The 17,288-nt window shown below is 44.7% G+C and overlaps 1 protein-coding gene across 1 annotated transcript in view; it reads left to right on the top strand.

Moving 5' to 3' along the window:
• The window catches only part of LOC309554092 (lamin-B3-like), a 210,518-nt gene extending 193,854 nt beyond the window's left edge, over positions 1–16,664 (top strand). The window contains exon 11 of the mRNA XM_082255632.1: positions 16,167–16,664. Coding sequence (XP_082111758.1) covers positions 16,167–16,205 — 39 coding nt within the window. The 3' untranslated portion in view covers positions 16,206–16,664. The remainder of the gene's footprint in view (positions 1–16,166) is intronic.
• The last annotated feature ends 624 nt before the right edge of the window (positions 16,665–17,288 follow it).

Here is a 17,288-nt window from a genome sequence, read left to right as displayed (position 1 = left end):
CTGAGTCCTTTCAGAGGTCAGACTCGCTTTTTGTGGTTACGGACGGACCATGAAAAGGGCTGGCCGCTTCTTCGGCTACCATCTCTAAATGGATCAGACAGACGGTGACTCAGGCCTATTCTATTAAAGGCCAAGTTCTTACCTTTCTACCTCCGGCGCATTTTGGGTTTGAATTCTCGTCACTCCTCTGGGTCCGTAGGGTGAGTCTTTGGGGGGTCTTTGTTATCTCTCTGTGCTGGTAGGTACCCTGAGCCTTGGGGGGGGGGGGGGGGGATCGTTTAGTGGTGCCAAAAAGATTGTTTTGGTCTTCCTTTCCTTATGGAACCTCAGGGTCACATCTCCCCCACTGACCCCCCTCATGGAGGTGGCAGGTTCCTCAACCCCAGCTTCCCCTGGTTGCACTGATGGCGGTCCGGCAGTCCTTAGTGTTGCGGTTGGCAATGGCGTGTGGGCAAAGGCCCAGGAGGAAGCATCCCCCGCCTACCCCTGCTCAGTCTATCTCATCTGAGCCTGATGCCGTCGTGGATGCGGCCCGTCCAGGGGGGCTTAATATTACACCCCCAGATCCTTCAGATAGTGAGGATGATTCCTCCATGGTCGCAGCAGCAAATGAAAAAGCACTGGTAGACGCACTTATCACTGCAGTGCGTGAGACTTTAAAAATTGAGGATGCGGCTGATGTAGCCACAGATGTGTCGGTGTCGTCTGGTACGCATAAGTCACCTCGCACTCCAAAGGTGTTTCCTTATGTGCCTTATTTTGACAGGTTTTCCTTTGCGGGAATGGGAACAACCAAAATGACCCTTTGCGGTCTCCAAAGGTTTTGCTGTACGTTACCCTTTTGAGGGGTCACTTTTAAAAAAAGTGGGATAGTCCACCAGTGTCCAACCCTCCTATTCCCTGTCACGGCGCATTCTACCCGGGCGCTGAGTGCTTCTTTGGCCTTTCGTCATCAGGCTTCAATATCGCAATATCGTTTACAAGGAGGCCACTTGGTCGTCCGTGCATACCTTCACAAAATTCTAAAAGGTAGATAGTTTGGCATCTGCGATGCTTCTTTTGGCTGCAAAGTTTTGCAGGCTGCTGTTTAAGAGGGGCTGTTCCCTCTTGAGGGGTGTTTTTTCTTTAAACCTTATTATTTTTCAGACAGGGCTCCTGTGGCCCGGTTAAGGGCTCTTATGTTTAGCCTTGGGTTATTTTCCCCACTACTCATCTTCCTTTTGGCACTGTTTTTGGACGTCCCACTAATTGATTTATGGAGCACTGTGTCCGTCCATGAACGAAAGAAAATAGGATTTTTGTACTTACTGTAAAATCCATTTCTCTGAGTTCGACGGACACCGCACCCACCCCTCTATGGAGTCTTGATACTTATAATACTGATTACCTGGAGCAAAGAGGGGGGGGGGTTATATACCAGCTGAGGGGGGTTATATACCAGCAGAGGATGGCCCATGGGCGTAGCCAGGTGTTTTTTGTTCTGCCTACTCCTAATCCTGGAGGAGGCAATGTAACCCACTAGTTAAGATTTATGGAGCGCAGTTTCTCCTCTCAGAGAAATGGATTTTACGGTAAGTACAAAAATCCAATTCCCCCCCCCCCCCTCCTGGTTATTTTTTCTTTTACATATTTTATTAGCCCGGAAATGCAGTTTTTAAATGGATGATTTCATTTATTAAGGGAAAAAAGCTGCCCAAACCTGCAGCGCCCTATGTGAAAAAGTAATTGCCTCCTTAACCGAATGACTGAGCAATCAAGCGTTTGCGATCACCAACAATGAGTCTTTCACATCACTGTGGAGGAATTTAGGCCCACTCTTCATTGCAGAATTGTTATAATTCAGCCACATTGGAGGGTTTTCCAGCATGAACGGCCATTTTAAGGTCACGCTGCAGCATCTCAATCGGATTTGTTTTTGTTTTTTTGAGCCATTAAGATGTGATTTTGCTGGTGTCTCGGATCATTGTCCTGCTGCATAACCCAACTGCACTTGAACTTGAGGTTGCAAATTGATGGCAGGACATTCCTTCTGGATTTTCTGGTAGAGCGCAGAATTCATGGTTCCATCAATTATGGCAAGTTGTTCAGGTCCTGAAGCTGCAAAGCAGCCCCAGACCATCACACTACTGCCACCACGTGTGACTGTTGGTATGATCTCTGAAAAGCTCTGTTAGTTTTACACCAGATGTCAAGAGGGACACCGCTTCCAAAAAGTTTAAACTTTTGTCTCTCGGTCCACAGAATATTTGCCAAAAAGTCTTGAATAATCAAGATGTTTTTTGGCAAATGTGAAACAGGCCTTTTGTGTTCTTTTTGGTTGTTACTTTCACCTTGGAACTCTCCCATGGAAGCCATTTTGTTGAATCGTGAACACCCAACTTAAAGCGGAGTTCCACCCTGGTTATACATTTTTTAATAAAAATACCCCCGGGACAGTCAGGGCTAGCACATTCCACAATGGCTAGCCTCTGATCTGTCCCGGGTTGCACTTACCTTTTGGGAGAAATACTTACCTTGAAAATGTCTTGTCCAGCGCTGCCATCTCAGGTGTGGGCAGCTTGAAGCCAGCGCGATCCTCTTCCGCGTCCTCTTCCATCCTCTTCCTTCTTCTTCGGTCCCACGATGCACTGCACCGGCCCCGACGTCACTTCCGGTGCGCGCGCGTCATCCCTCCACAGCTTCTGGGCATGCCCAGAAGCTGTTTAGAAGGGAATGACTCTCGCACCCCGGAAATGACGTCGGGGCCGGTGCAGGCGCAATGATTCCTGGGAGCGATGACGTTCAGCTCCCAGGAATCATTGCAAAAGCCAGGAAGTGAAGAATCGCCGCGGCCGCCGAGGGGAGGAAGAAGGAAGTAAGGTAAGTATATTTTCTCTACAAGTTAAGTTAAAAAAAAAAAATTGCGATTATCCATTTGTTTTTCAGGTGACCCGGAGCGAGAAGATGGAGGTAAGTATAAATTTAGAGTGGGACTCCGCTTTAACTGAGGCAAGTCAGGCCTGCAGTTCTTTAGATGATGATCTGGGTTCTTTTATGACCCCCTGGATGAGTTGTCATTGTCCTCTTGGAGTAATTTTGGTAGGCCGGCCACTCCTGGAAGGTTCACCACTGTTCAAGTTTTCTCCATTTGTGGATAATGGCTCTCAACCATGGTTCAATGGAGTCCCAAAGCTTTAGAAATTACTTTGCAACCCTTTCCAGACTGATGCATGTCAGTTTTTTTTTTCATCTGTTCTTGAATTTCTTTAAATCGTGGCATGTTGCTTTTTGAGATTGTGTAGCGTGCTTCACTTTGCCCCTGTTCACATCAGTGCATTCTGACATGCGATTTGACAGGTCATATCGCATAACAAATTGCAGTCTATTGCCGGCAATGGCACCGTCCCAATTGGTGCAACGTCGCCATGATTTCCAAAAGTAGTTCCTGCACTTTTGTTGACTTCGGGGGCGACTTCAAAAGACATCTATGCATGAACCTGCATGAACCTGCACAGTTGTCTTTCAAGTCGTCCCTGAAGTCGCACTGAAATGCGGCTTTGAAATCGTACTAGTTCAGATGAAGTCACATGATTTCAAAGCTGCATTCAATGTGAACGAGGGCTTAGTCAGACAGCATTTATTTAATTGATTTCTTGACTCAACCACTTTCCAAAAAATGTGGTTAATCAGTTCATTCATGATTTAGCAAAGGGGGGGCACGCTCAACTACTTTTTCACAGGGCTAGGCAGGTTTGGACTGCTTTTTTAATAAATCATCATTTTAAAAACTGCATTTTGTATTTACTCGGGTTATCGTTGTGTAATAACATTTGTTTAACCACTTGCCCACTGGGCACTTAAACCCCCTTCCTAACCAGTCCAATTATCAGCTTTCAGTGCTCTCACATTTTAAATGACAATTACTCAGTCATGCAACACTGTCCCCATATTAAATTTTCATCCTTTTTTCCACACAGTTTTCTTTTGGTGGTATTTAATCATAATTGGGTTTTTTATTTTTTGCGCTATAAATGAAAAAAGACCGAAAATTTTGTAAAACAAAAAATGCATTTTTCTTCGTTTTGGATTTAAATTTTGCAAATTTTGTAATTTTTCTTCATAAAGTTTGGCCAAAATGTATACTGTTACATATCTTTAGTAACCATAACCCAAAAAAGATATATATTTTTTGGTCTTTGTGAAGGTTATAGAGTCTACAAGCTATGGTACCAATCATTGAAAATTGATAACCCCTAATGTAATGATGGCCTATCTCATTTCTTGAGACCCTGAAATGTCAGGACAGTACAAATACCCCCCCAAATAACCCCTTTTTGGAAAGTAGACATTCCAAGGTATTTAGTAAAAGGCATGGTGAGTTTTTTGAAGTTGTAACTTTTTCCCACAATTCTTTGCAAAAAAAAAAAAACATTTTTTTTTTTTTAACAAAATGGTCATATTACGAAGTTATTTCTTACACACTGTATTGGCATACTTGCAATTACACCCCAAAATACATTCTGCTACTCCTCCTGAGTATGGGGATACCACATGTGTGACCCTTTTCCACAGCCTGACCACATACAGAGGCCCAACATCCAAGGAGCACCGTCAGACGTTCTAGAAGCAAAAATTACACACATAATTTTCTGACGACCTATCACAATTTTGAAAGTCCTGGAGCACCAGGACAATGGAAACGCCCACAAAATGACCCCATTTTGGAAAGAAAACACCCGAACACATAATCTAGGAGGCATAATGAGTCTTTCGAACATGTCATTTTTTTCCAAAAGTTTTTGGAAAATGTGGAAAGAAAACCAAAATGCATTTTTTTTTTTTACACAACACAAAGTTGTCCATTTATAAGACATTTCTAACACATAGCATGCACATAGCAAAAAATGACACCCCAAAATACATTCTGCTACTCCTCCTGAGTATGGCGATGCCACGTGTGTGACACTTTTCCACAGCCTGACCACATACAGAGGCCCAACATGCAGGGAGCACCGTCATGGATGTGGCACTGATGTGGCACGGATGAGCACTGATGTGGCACGGATGAGCACTGATGTGGCACGGATGAGCACTGATGTGGCACGGATGAGCACTGATGTGGCACGGATGAGCACTGATGTGGCACGGATGAGCACTGACGTGGCATTGATGTGGCACGGATGACCACTGACGTTGCACGGATGAGCACTGAAGTTGCATGAGTGTGGCACGGATGAGCACTGACGTGGCACGGATGAGCACTGACGTGGCATGGGCGGGCACAGATGTGGGATGGATGAGCACTAAGGTGGCATGGGCGGGCACGGATGAGGCATGGATGAGCACTGAGGTGGCATTCATGAGCACTGAGGTGGCATGGGTGGGCACGGATGTGACACAGATGATGCATGGATCAGGCACAGATTACACATGGATGGGGCATGGTTGAGGCAGAGGAGGCGTGCAGCTGCAGTTTCTCTCCTCTCCTTGTACGCTGTACTGATCGCTATGTACAGCATGCGAGGAGAGAAATGAACCGGGCATGCGCCAGTTTAAGTGATCGCCCTGTCGTTGGACGGAGCGATCACGTGGTAAAGGACCGCTCTCATTTACCACGATCCGTGATGCGTCAGGTCCCCGGGAGCGCGATTCTGGGAGGACTTTCATGTACGCCCTCCCAGAACTAGACGACCGCGCTGTAGCCTTATTTTGGCTATGGCCCGGTCGGCAAGTGGTTAATCTGAATCATTTAAGTGTGACAAATATGCAAAAAATAAATCAGGAAGGTGGCAAATACTTTTTCCCAGCACTGTAAATGTTACATATTATCCTCATAACTTCCATTCGGATTTCCTCATATACTAACAATCATCTCCTAGTTTATAATCCTTTGCAACGTTTGGCTGTCTTGTTTCCATGCTTTGTGTGTTTTTGTTTACCTTTGCTCACTTTCATGGAGTCTTTTGCATCCAATACAATGTATATATTTATATCCTATATGAAGGCAGAATACTTGGGAAGGTGGTTTGTTTAATTTTATTTTTTTCACCTAATATTTCTTAGTCACTAAAGTGGTGCCATAATTTTATGGTAATTTTTAATAACCGTTGACCAGGCCCCATGGCTTCATGACATATGTTGGCCAGCTACAGGACTGTGACACACTGATGATTTGTATGACTCTACAGGGCTGTAGCAGGAGATGTCTAGTATGAGGGTATCTTCTGATACATTCTGAAATGGAATAGGGCTGTATTCAGATTCTCTGCTAGTGAGGAAGAAAAGATCCATTGTACCTCTTTCTCACTGGAGATTTCTGTACAAAAAAAAGCCCAAAAATTGTTTTAAAAAAAAAAGATTAGTTTGTTCAGTGTTTGACTAAGTTTGAGTGTAGTTCAGTTTAAGCGTCCCTGCCGGGAGAGCACAATGATTACTGCTGCTGGCATTAATCGCATGCTAAAAATCCAACATGCTGTTTGAACCCAAATCCATGGATGGACTGACCTTGGTACAATCAGCCTGCCTATACATGGATTGAATCTCGGCTGGTCCCGGCTGAACTGGCCAATATTCGATCCATTTATGGCCGGCTTTAGTGTCAGTGTGTTTAGGTAGGTCAAAAGTGGGGGGAAAAAAAAGTTATATTTCTCTAGCGCTCATTGACAGACGTAGTCCTCGGTGATACACCACCTTCGGGTTATGTTGCCTCCACAGGAGCAGGACTAGACAGGAAATTAAAAAGCTCTGGCCACACCCTAGGGGCAGTCCCAGAGGGTATATCCTCTCTCTCTCTGCCTCAGCAAATCAGTTATTTTCTGTCTAGTTAGGAGTAAGGACCTAGATACCTTGCTGGGATCTTAGGTCCTGGCAAGAATTTTTTCTTAAAGGATTTTTTAGACAGCTTTTTTTCTCCAGTGTTCCTGTGAGATCTTCAAGCAAGAAAGCTGAACTGGGCGACGGGCTGGATGTTGAGATCCGGTGGTCACCCCAGTTCAGCCTACGAGCGCGTGCAGGCCATAGCTCCGCGCTGGGTCGGCCGCGACAAAGTCCCATTAAAGGACTGTCCACGCGAGTTAAACGTCTCGCTGAAACGCCAAAGACCATGAGTCACGGCGTCCGTATCGGTCGACAGCCCTCCCGCCCCGGTGGAGAGGGGTACTGTCAGGAGTTGGTGCCCGCCTGGTTCCGGTATGGTGAGTAGTATGTTCCCCCTTTTCCCCTGGCGGGTCTTGTGGTGAACGCGGGCCCCTCTCTGTATGGTAAGATAGAGTCCCTCTCTATCCTATAACATGACACAGATCCTCCTACTTTGAGTGTGATTTTATGTGCAAAAAGCCAGGAGGCTTGGTTTGGGAGCTAACAATCTAATTGTATACATGTTAAAAAGATGTAATCTGTGGCATTCTGGGAATCTTACGGTGTTAAGAATAGGCTACCTACCAGTCAGAAGCCACGGACATGTAGACTGCCTTCCTAATCAGATCTCCAGCTATTAGCAGGCCTCCCGAATGGCCATGCGGTCCGCCAGGGCCGGTACCGCCAACCACGCCATATCCCCATGCAGAGAGAGTGTTGTGTGCCCTGCAGCACACCGCTATTCAGTACAGGCCGCCGCCATTTTTTTTGCTGGATCGCACGAGCCGCCATTTTGGCGTAGCCTCGTGTCTCCAGCATGGGGGCGGCCATGTTTGAGGTGATCTAACACCTCGTGGAGCTTGGGGGAGGCGCCGGAAGGCGTGCAGAGGGGCGGAGCCGCCTCCTTTCTTCCTGGGCAGCCAGCCAAAAGACTTCCTGTTTGTCAAGACAGCGCTGTAACCTGTTGCAGTTAAACTCTGAGCATCAAGTGGTGAGCCTGGGGGTCTATCTCTCTCTCTCTCTCGATCGATAGGGATCCCTAGCAGGTAACACTAAGGGGCTTGTGGCGCTGGGGGTCTGAAAAAAAAAAAAAAAAAAGAAAAAGTTTTTTATTTTTGAATCCTATTATCCAGGAAGTGACTGGAATTATCATGGACCCTGCCACACATATTCCCCCACCTGTTTCCCTCGAGGGGGCCACGGGACCCGCCGGTGCACAGAGTATAGAGTCATTTACAGCAATTTTGGAGTCTATGGTGGCTCGGGTGGAGGCGGCCTGTCAGGGACGGGGGTCAAGGAAGCGACCCCCGCCTACCCCTATACTATCTGACACCTCTGACTCTGATTCAGAGATGGTCACTGCAGTTGCAGGTTCCTCTGCAAGGGCTGTTATCCCAGGTAAAGCCCCCTCAGACAGTGAGGAGGACGCTTCTTCTCCTGCTATAATTCAGGAAGAAGCATTGGTGGACGCACTAGTTTTGGCAGTGCAGGAAACCTTAAAACTTGAGGCTTTACCGGCAGAGGCAACTGAAACAGAGATTCCTTTTGGTACTAATAAGCCCATCAAAACGGTGAAGGTTTTTCCTGTACCTAAATGTTTCGGTAATCAGATTAAAGGAGAATGGGAGCATTCTAAACGTACCTTTACTATTTCCAAGCGTATTGCTAGACGCTATCCGTTTGAGGAATCCATCCTTAAGAAATGGACGGTACCACCAGTGGTGGATCCACCTATTTCCAGGCTGAATAAAGCCACGGTTATTCCAGTGGAGGACACTTCGTCCTTTAAGGATCCGGTGGATCGAAAGATGGAAGCAGAGTCCCGCACCATCTTCTCTCTGATAGGGTCAGCATTTAGACCAGTAATTGTTATTGGTCTAGTTTCCCAGACACTTACGGAATGGGCGAAAATGGTACGCCAAGATCTTAGGGGAAAAGATATTCCCCAGGAGACATCTGATTTGATGGAACAGATTATACAAGGGCTACAGTTTATCTGTGACGCAGCCTTGGACACTACTCCCTTATTAGGGCATGCATCTAAGACAGCGGTGATCCTCAGACGTGTGCTGTGGTTAAAATGCTGGTCAGCTGACCTAGGTTCCAAAAAGACCTTGACAAATCTCCCTTTTCAGGGGAATCGTCTATTTGGGGCCAACCTAGATGAAATCATTAAGGATGCCACTGGGGGCAAGAGCACTTTTTTGCCACAGGCTGCTAAAGCTAAGGGACCTCGCAACAAGCGAGGACCTTTCTTTACCGCCCATAAAGGGCGCCCGGCTGGTACTAGCGGGAAAGGCAAGACTCCTCCAGGAGGGTTCAAGAAGGGCTGGTCGGACAAGCAAAGGACCAACCCAGCCAAACCCGAAGCAAAGGAGTAAACAGCCTGAAGGTGCGCCCCCACCCGGTTTCAGGGTGGGGGGACGTTTTCACCGGTATTCAGGACATTAGATCGAGCATCAACCACTACTACCGGTGCGATTCTTCCCTTCCAACATTTAAGTACTACAGGAAGCGGTAGTTACCGTTCCCTGAATAGATCTTTTCCTTTACCTTTTCCTAAGATTAGTCCCGATACCTCACAGGAATCGGATCTGGTTGACCAGATAGGCCAAGTAGCCTCTAGTCGGGTGACTTCGGTCCCTGAGGTTCAACCAGAAAAGATCACCTTTCCTGATAACTATCAGGTATCTGATAAATGTGTGGGAACAGAAAACGACCAGACTTTCTCGGATGGTCGGGGCCAGATACCTCTAGGGACGCCTGGTTCAGATTCTATCAGCGCCAGTGGTCCTAGAAATTCTAGACTGGCCTCCTCAAGCCGGCCTGGCCGACTTGGACATGTTAGTCGTAGACGTTCCGTGGGAACTTCGTCTCAGGGAGTGTCTGTGGTCTCAAGGACCAATTTACCATCATGCTTTGCAGTCGCTGGGTTTAATGGCCTGGCCATTGAGACCCAAGTACTGAAGGACAGAGGTTTGTCTACTTCAGTCATTCCTACCCTTATTAAAGCAAGGAAAGCGACTTCCAGCAAAGTCTATTATCACACATGGAAGACTTATATTGCGTGGTGCGAATCTTTAGGATTTCCTCCACGTACCTATTCGGTGACTCGAATATTGGCCTTTTTGCAACAAGGGGTTGAGCAGAAGCTAGCCTTGAGCACCATCAAGGGTCAAGTTTCAGCATTAGCAATCTTCTTTCAGAAGCCTTTAGCTACCAAATCCTTGGTGCGGAATTTCATCCAGGGGGTGCGGCACCTGGCTCCTCCAGTCCGCGCGCCCTTACCGCCCTGGGATCTTAATTTGGTTTTGTCGGTTCTACAGAAACCTCCCTTTGAAAAAATCAGGGAGATTCCCTTGCTTACTTTATCCCAGAAGGTGGCCTTCTTGGTGGCTATCACTTCTGCTCGCAGGGTGTCAGAACTGGCTGCATTATCATGCCAGTCCCCTTACCTAGTGATTCATAGGGATAAGGTAGTACTTCATCCTAAGCCATCTTTTCTTCCTAAGGTGGTTTCAGATTTTCATCTGAATGAAGATATTGTACTACCTTCCTTGTGTCCTCAGCCCAAGCATCATAGGGAACATGCGTTGCATTCCTTAGATGTGGTTCGGGCAATCAGGGTATACCTGAAAGCTACGGAATCCTTCCGTAAGACGGATTCACTTTTTGTGATCACGGATGGCCCCAGAAAGGGTTTGCCTGCATCTGCCGCGACCATTGCCAAATGGATTAGACAAACGGTGGCACAGGCTTATTCTATTAAGGGTCAGAGTCCTCCGTTCCCTGTTAGGGCGCACTCCACTCGAGCGCTCAGTACTTCCTGGGCCTTTCGCCATCAGGCGTCAGTGGTCCAGGTATGTAAGGCGGCCACCTGGTCGTCGGTACATACCTTTACAAAATTCTATAAAATTGATGTGACGGCATCGACGGATGCCTCATTTGGCCGCAAGGTTTTGCAGGCCGCAATTTGAGGAGACCGGTGGTCTACCTCGAGGGTTTTTTTCTGTTTGGAAAAAAAAAAAAAAAAAATTTTCTCTTTTTTGTTGAGTCTCATCATTAAGGATGAGCATTGTAAACTTCTAGTTGGCACCGGTTGGGCCTTCTAGATTGGGATTTGATTTCATTTTCCCACCCCTCAGTTGTGATACTGCTCTGGGACGTCCCGAAGGTGGTGTATCACCGAGGACTACGTCTGTCAATGAGCGCTAGAGAAAAATGGATTTTTGTAAAATCTTACCGTAAAATCCTTTTCTCTTAGCTCATTGACAGACGTAGTCCCCGCCCCTCTGTTTTTTGATTTGGGTTAAAATCTCTAAAGACTGCTTTTTCACATAACTGATTTGCTGAGGCAGAGAGAGAGAGGATATACCCTCTGGGACTGCCCCTAGGGTGTGGCCAAAACTTTTTAATTTCCTGTCTAGTCCTGCTCCTGTGGAGGCAACATAACCCGAAGGTGGTGTATCACCGAGGACTACGTCTGTCAATGAGCTAAGAGAAAAGGATTTTACGGTAAGATTTTACAAAAATCCATTTTTTGTTTCTTTGCCCTGCTATAGGTACAAAGAACAACCCACGCACACATAGGTGGTATCACTGCGATTGACAGGAGTAGAATTTATTTGTGTGTGTGTGTGTGCGCGTGTATGTATATATAATACATTTTATATATATATATATATATATATATATATATATATATATATATATATATATATATATATATATATAATATCTTTTCATGTGACAACACTGAAGAAATGACACTTTGCTACAGCTTGTATTATGCTGGCCACACACTAGCCGAAAAATTGCTCAAATCTGTCATTTGGTCTGTTTGTTCATTTTTCGTCCATCCAGTTAATGGGCACAAATAGAAAATCGGTTTTAACTTTTCAGAGCCCATAAAATCGAAGGAACAGTTTTGAAAATTCTTCCAAACGAACGATAAATTGAAAGGTTAATGTGTTTCTTGCCCGAACTGTTTGCACTAGGCGTATGTAACAAACTGAAGGCAAAACTGGTTCATTTATGTCCATTGAACGATTTATCGTTCGAAATTCGGTCATTACATGATGGCACGATCGTCTGCTCTTTATTTTTTTCGAAAATGAGTTGGAACTAGTGTTTGGCCAGCTTAACAGTGTAAATTTCCAGTCCCCTCAAAATAACTCAACCCACAAGTCATTAATGTCTAACCCGCTGACAACAAAAATTAGTACACCCCTAAGTGAACATGTCTAAATTGCGCCCAAAGTGTCAATATTTTGTGTGGCCACCATTTTTTTTTCCAGCACTGCCTTAACCCTCTTGGGCATGGAATTCACCAGAGCTTCACAGGTTGCCACTGGAGTCCTCTTCCACTCCTCCATGATGACATCACGGAGCTGGTGGATGTTGGAGACCTTGCGCTCCTTCACCTTCCATTTGAGGATGCCCCACAGATGCTCAATAGGGTTTAGGTCTGGAGACATGCTAGGCCAGTCCATCACCTTTACCCTCAGCTTTTTTAGCAAGGCAGTGGTCGTCTTGGAGGTGTTTGGGGTCCTTACATGTTGGAATACTGCCCTGCGGTCCAGTCTCCGAAGGGAGGGGATCATGTTCTGCTTCAGTATGTCACAGTACATGTTGGCATTTATGGTTCCCTTAATGAACTGTAGCTCCCCAGTGCCGGCAGCACTCATGCAGCCCCACCACCATGCTTGACTGTAGGCAAGGCACACTTGTCTTTGTACTCCTCACCTGGTTGCCGCCACACACACTTGACACCATCTGAACCAAATAGGTTTATCTTGGTCTCATCAGACCACAGGAGATGGTTCCAGTAATCCATGTCCTTAGTCTGCTTGTCTTCAGCAAACTGTTTGTGGGTTTTCTTGTGCATCATCTTTAGAGGAGGCTTCCTTCTGGGACGACAGCCATGCAGACCAATTTGATGCAGTTTGCAACGTATGGTATGAGCACTGACAGGCTGACCCCCCCCCACCCCTTCATTCTCTGCAGCAATGATGGCAGCACTCATACGTCTATTTCCCAAAGCCAACCTCTGGCTTTGACGCTGAGCATGTGCACTCAACTGCTTTGGTCAACCATAGTAAGGCCTGTTCTGAGTGGAACCTGTCCTGTTAAACCGCTGTATAGTCTTGGTCACTGTGCTGCAGCTCAGTTTTAGGGTCTAAGCAATCGTCTTACATAGCCTAGGCCATCTTTATGTAGAGCAACAATTCTGTTTTTCAGGTCCTCATAGTTCTTTGCCATGAGGTGCCATGTTGATCTTTCAGTGACCAGTAAGAGAGAGAGCAATAACACCAAATTTAACACCCCTGCTCCCCATTCACACCTGAGACCTTGTAACACTAACCAGTCACATGACACTGGGGAGGGAAAATGGCTAATTGGGCCCGATTTGGACATTTTCATTTAGGGGTGTACTCAATTTTGTTGCCAGTAGTTTAGACATTAATGGCTGTGTGTTATTTTGAGGGAACAGCAAATTTGCACTGTTATACAAGCTGTACACTCACTACTTTACATTGTAGCAAAGTGTCATTTCTTCAGTGTTGTCTCATGAAAAGATATAATTAAATATTTTCAAAAATGTGAGGGGTGTACTCTTTGTGAGATACTGCGTTTGTGTGTGTGTTTGTGTGTGTGTATATATGTGTGTATGTGTATGTATGTATGTATGTATGTATGTATGTATGTATATATATATATATATATATATATATATATATTATAATTATTTTATATTATTATTTTTCTTTCCCATTCCCACCTAATGAAAGCCTAAATTGGCCTGGAAACAAACAAGGTATAATCCACCTGGATACACGAAGTAGATAGTTTAACACTGCATATCATCCAAACACATGCCAAAGTTGCAAAATTGGGCTTGGGGGTTAAGGTTTGTTTAGACCCTGGTTATGAAGGGGTTAAGGGACCAAACTGTCATCTTTTTATATACAGAAAATTTGATGGAAGACCAGTTCACCTGTTGAAAATGGAAGGTCCCTGGGGTAATTTTAACTTGTACAGGCATATATGGAAGAGAAGATAACGGGTGACCTCCTATTTGATTCACTATACAATTTGTAGAGATCTGAATTACTAAGGTGGTAGAATGCCTTGTTTTTACTCTGCTTGGCTCTTTATACAGACTGGAAAGTATATGGGGTAGTCTGCAGATGACCGGGTATGGATGTGTCCATGCTGTTTTATGTGTGATTGGTGGGTAATGCCAAGGTTTTTTTTTTTTTTTTTTTTTCCTGCTTCCCTGCAGCCGCCAGAGGGAGATCGGATGGGGGTAACAAGATGGCCAAAGCCTGATTAGTTAGTATAGGTTCTGGGGGTCCTATTTAAAGCGGATCTTCACCCTCAAAAACATTATCCTTCCTCTCCACCCCTCCTCCGGTTCTCTACACAAATGGCGCTCTTTTTAAAGAAATTGTCTGGCCCTGCCTCTCTTGCACGACACTCACCTGGGCGAATGACTTGCGCTGTCCTCTTTGCCTCCTGGCATATGCATGTCACATATTCCAGGAAGCATAGTCTTATTCAATAGAGGAGGGGGCGGGGCTAGCAGCAAGGCATTGAGTGGCACACCGGCTAAACCTGGAACAGCTGGCAGCCGCCTCTCGATGTCTCATCAAAACATTGTGGCGCAGGACCAATCTCTCCCTGAAGAGAAGAGGATCTCAACTGGACAACTCTTGATCTGCTGGGTGGGTCAGTATCTGAAATGTGCAAAACACACCACCAGGTAACTAGGGGTTTAAAAAATAAAAAAAAAGACAGAGAAGGAAGGGTAAAAAATCCACTTTAAGATTAGCCCAGAATTCTACTTCTAGATTCAGAGATCTAACTGGGTCCCTAAAGCAGGCTTTATCAATCAGAAATCAGTGGAACTTAGCTGTTTCAGAGAGGTTGCTAGGGGTTCCTTGAGCACTGGCAGATTGATCTACCTACAACTACCTCCACTGACTTCCAATGTAGAGATCGCTTCTACACTTATCCCCAATTGATAGGGGGGCTTTTTTCCACCGACTATCAAAGTTAAGGAATCCATACATGGATTGACATTTGGGCAATTCAGCAGGAAGCTGCTTAAATATTGTTCCATGTATGGACTAGCTTGGTAGCACACAAGCCGATCTATAGCCAGCAACACTGTTCATTGTATTCTGCCAACAGGGAGGGCTCACTGTCAGCATAATACAATGGCTCAGCGGCAGTGATTCTTTCATCCACATTGAAGGGGAATCTGTTCAACCCACTTGTTGAAATTTTAAAGAATAAATCCTGTATGATCATCCTTAGGAGACATTTTTCCATTGACGACTGGTTTGAGGGGAGGCTACAATTTTTAGTCAGATACTCTAGTTTTGTCATTTTCTTCAGTCATTACTTAAAATGTTTTGTAACTTACTGATCATGTTTATGTGCCATGACCTGTAGATATGTTTTCTAGCAGTTTCCTGAAACTTCAATTGTTTTAAGGGCACCTGTAGGGTATAAGGGTTAAGGAAGGCTGCCCTAAACTATACAATTTTTTGTTGGCAGAGAAGGGGAGAGACGAGTCAGTTTGAAGGGGCTTTGGTTACCTTTTTTACAATCTCCTGCCCAAGGGATCTTTGACATATTTTCTTGAATGCCTTCAAGTTCACTTATTCAGGCTTTCCTTTACAAGTTCCCATTTACTCATATGTAAACTGAGGCCAAGATTCCAACCATGCATGGGCAGGCTGAATGTACCAAGTTGATGATTTACTTGCGATTATCGCTAGCAGCTGTTATAGCCGCTAGCAATAATCACTGTCTTCTCCCAGCTGGCAAGGCTTCCCCTGCAGGTAGAATACAATGTCTCGGCGGGAGGGATTACCCTGTCAGCACTGTCAGTGTTTGATGGGAGGAATTGTGCAAATTTCTTTCCTGCAAAATTCGCACCTCTGTAGCCTGCCTTAGGTTAAGGGTTTTTATTTGTGTTCCAGATGTGATGGTAATGGTTGGAGGTGTGCTGTGACTGTTTCGGAAGCAGGAGCTGGTCTTGCTAAAACCCTAAATAATAAGGTCGTGGGTGTTTGAAAAAAAAAATTATTTGGGTGAATGTACTTTGCACATAACAATTGCCCTCTGCACTGTTATGGAGTACGATGGCAAATGTGGGTACAGAGCGCTGTAGAATTGATCTTCTTATTTTGTGCTAGACATACTGTGAGAGTGGACTAATTGGCAAAAAACAAAAATTGCATGAACTCATCTAGACTTTAGGTTCAGCCTGATGTAAAAGTACATTATTTTTGATCTCTTTCCTTTTGCACTTTGTTTAGGGCCACCAGGCTGTGGATCCCAGTTGTTCTGTGATGTAATCCAACCACTGCAGTGTAAAATCAAGAAGACTCCCAAGTCCAAGTGGAGAAGTTCCTTTTTTTTTTTCTTATGTTTGCATTTGACCAGATGCCTTTTTAATGCTACTCATGAATTTGTCACCACGTTTAGAAGAATGAAGGAGTATGGTCTAGAAGAGCATTTCTAATTTTGTCCACAAATTAAGGACTCTACACAGTTTTGCACAGGTTTTGAAATTGCACTGATTTGACTTGGGAGATAGCTGTATTTGTGTTTTGTCCCTCCTTTTTGCTGCACATATTAACATCTTGAGGGAAAATAACTTTATAGCACTGTATATTGGTTAACTTTTATATTTTCTATTTATAGTTGTAAAATCTAAATAAAATATAAGATTTCTCATGCCAGAGAAAATTGATGACCTTGCTTTACACTGAAATGGTTCATATTAAAACTAATGTTCTAGGTAAGTGAATGAATACGGAGTATTCTACTATATGGCAGACCTGTAGCGTTGCCTTCTTGACATAATGTTTTTTACTTGACATTTGTACTGTACAAATGTCATTTGGAGCTATACTGGTATCTCTGTTCCAGGAAACCGGGTATTCCTTTAAACGTTTTTTATGTTCAAATTGTTGACAAAATGAATCCACCAAATAAAATATTTAATTTCTGGATTTCAATTGAATTCAAATTCTGGATGGATGAGTTAAATTACCTAGCTGCTTTGTGAGATCTCGCTACTTAATTCCTGGTTCAGCTCCTCCCCCACTAAGTGTGACTTTTCCTGTTGCATCTGGAGGAGTTTACATAGCCATAATGGCATCTATTCTACTTAGTCATGTTGACATTACAAGTACACCGGTGTTCCGTGAAAAAACCATACCCGTGAGAAAAACATATCCTCGTCACTTCCGGTGCACCTACAGAGGGTATGGATTTCTCATAGTAGTGTGTAATGTTATACTTGCCGCAATTACATTAAAACAACTCCTCTGCAACATGAATCATCTCTGCTCCTTCCCCTCTCACTTCCCTTATCTCGGCTAATAAATATAAAAGCGGATCACGGAGCCGAGATCGCCGTCATTTACATTTCA

This window comes from Pelophylax lessonae (assembly GCF_965119305.1).
Source record: "Pelophylax lessonae genome assembly, chromosome: 4".
NCBI classification, from domain to species: domain Eukaryota; kingdom Metazoa; phylum Chordata; class Amphibia; order Anura; family Ranidae; genus Pelophylax; species Pelophylax lessonae.
This window is presented reverse-complemented; position numbering and strand designations above follow the sequence as displayed.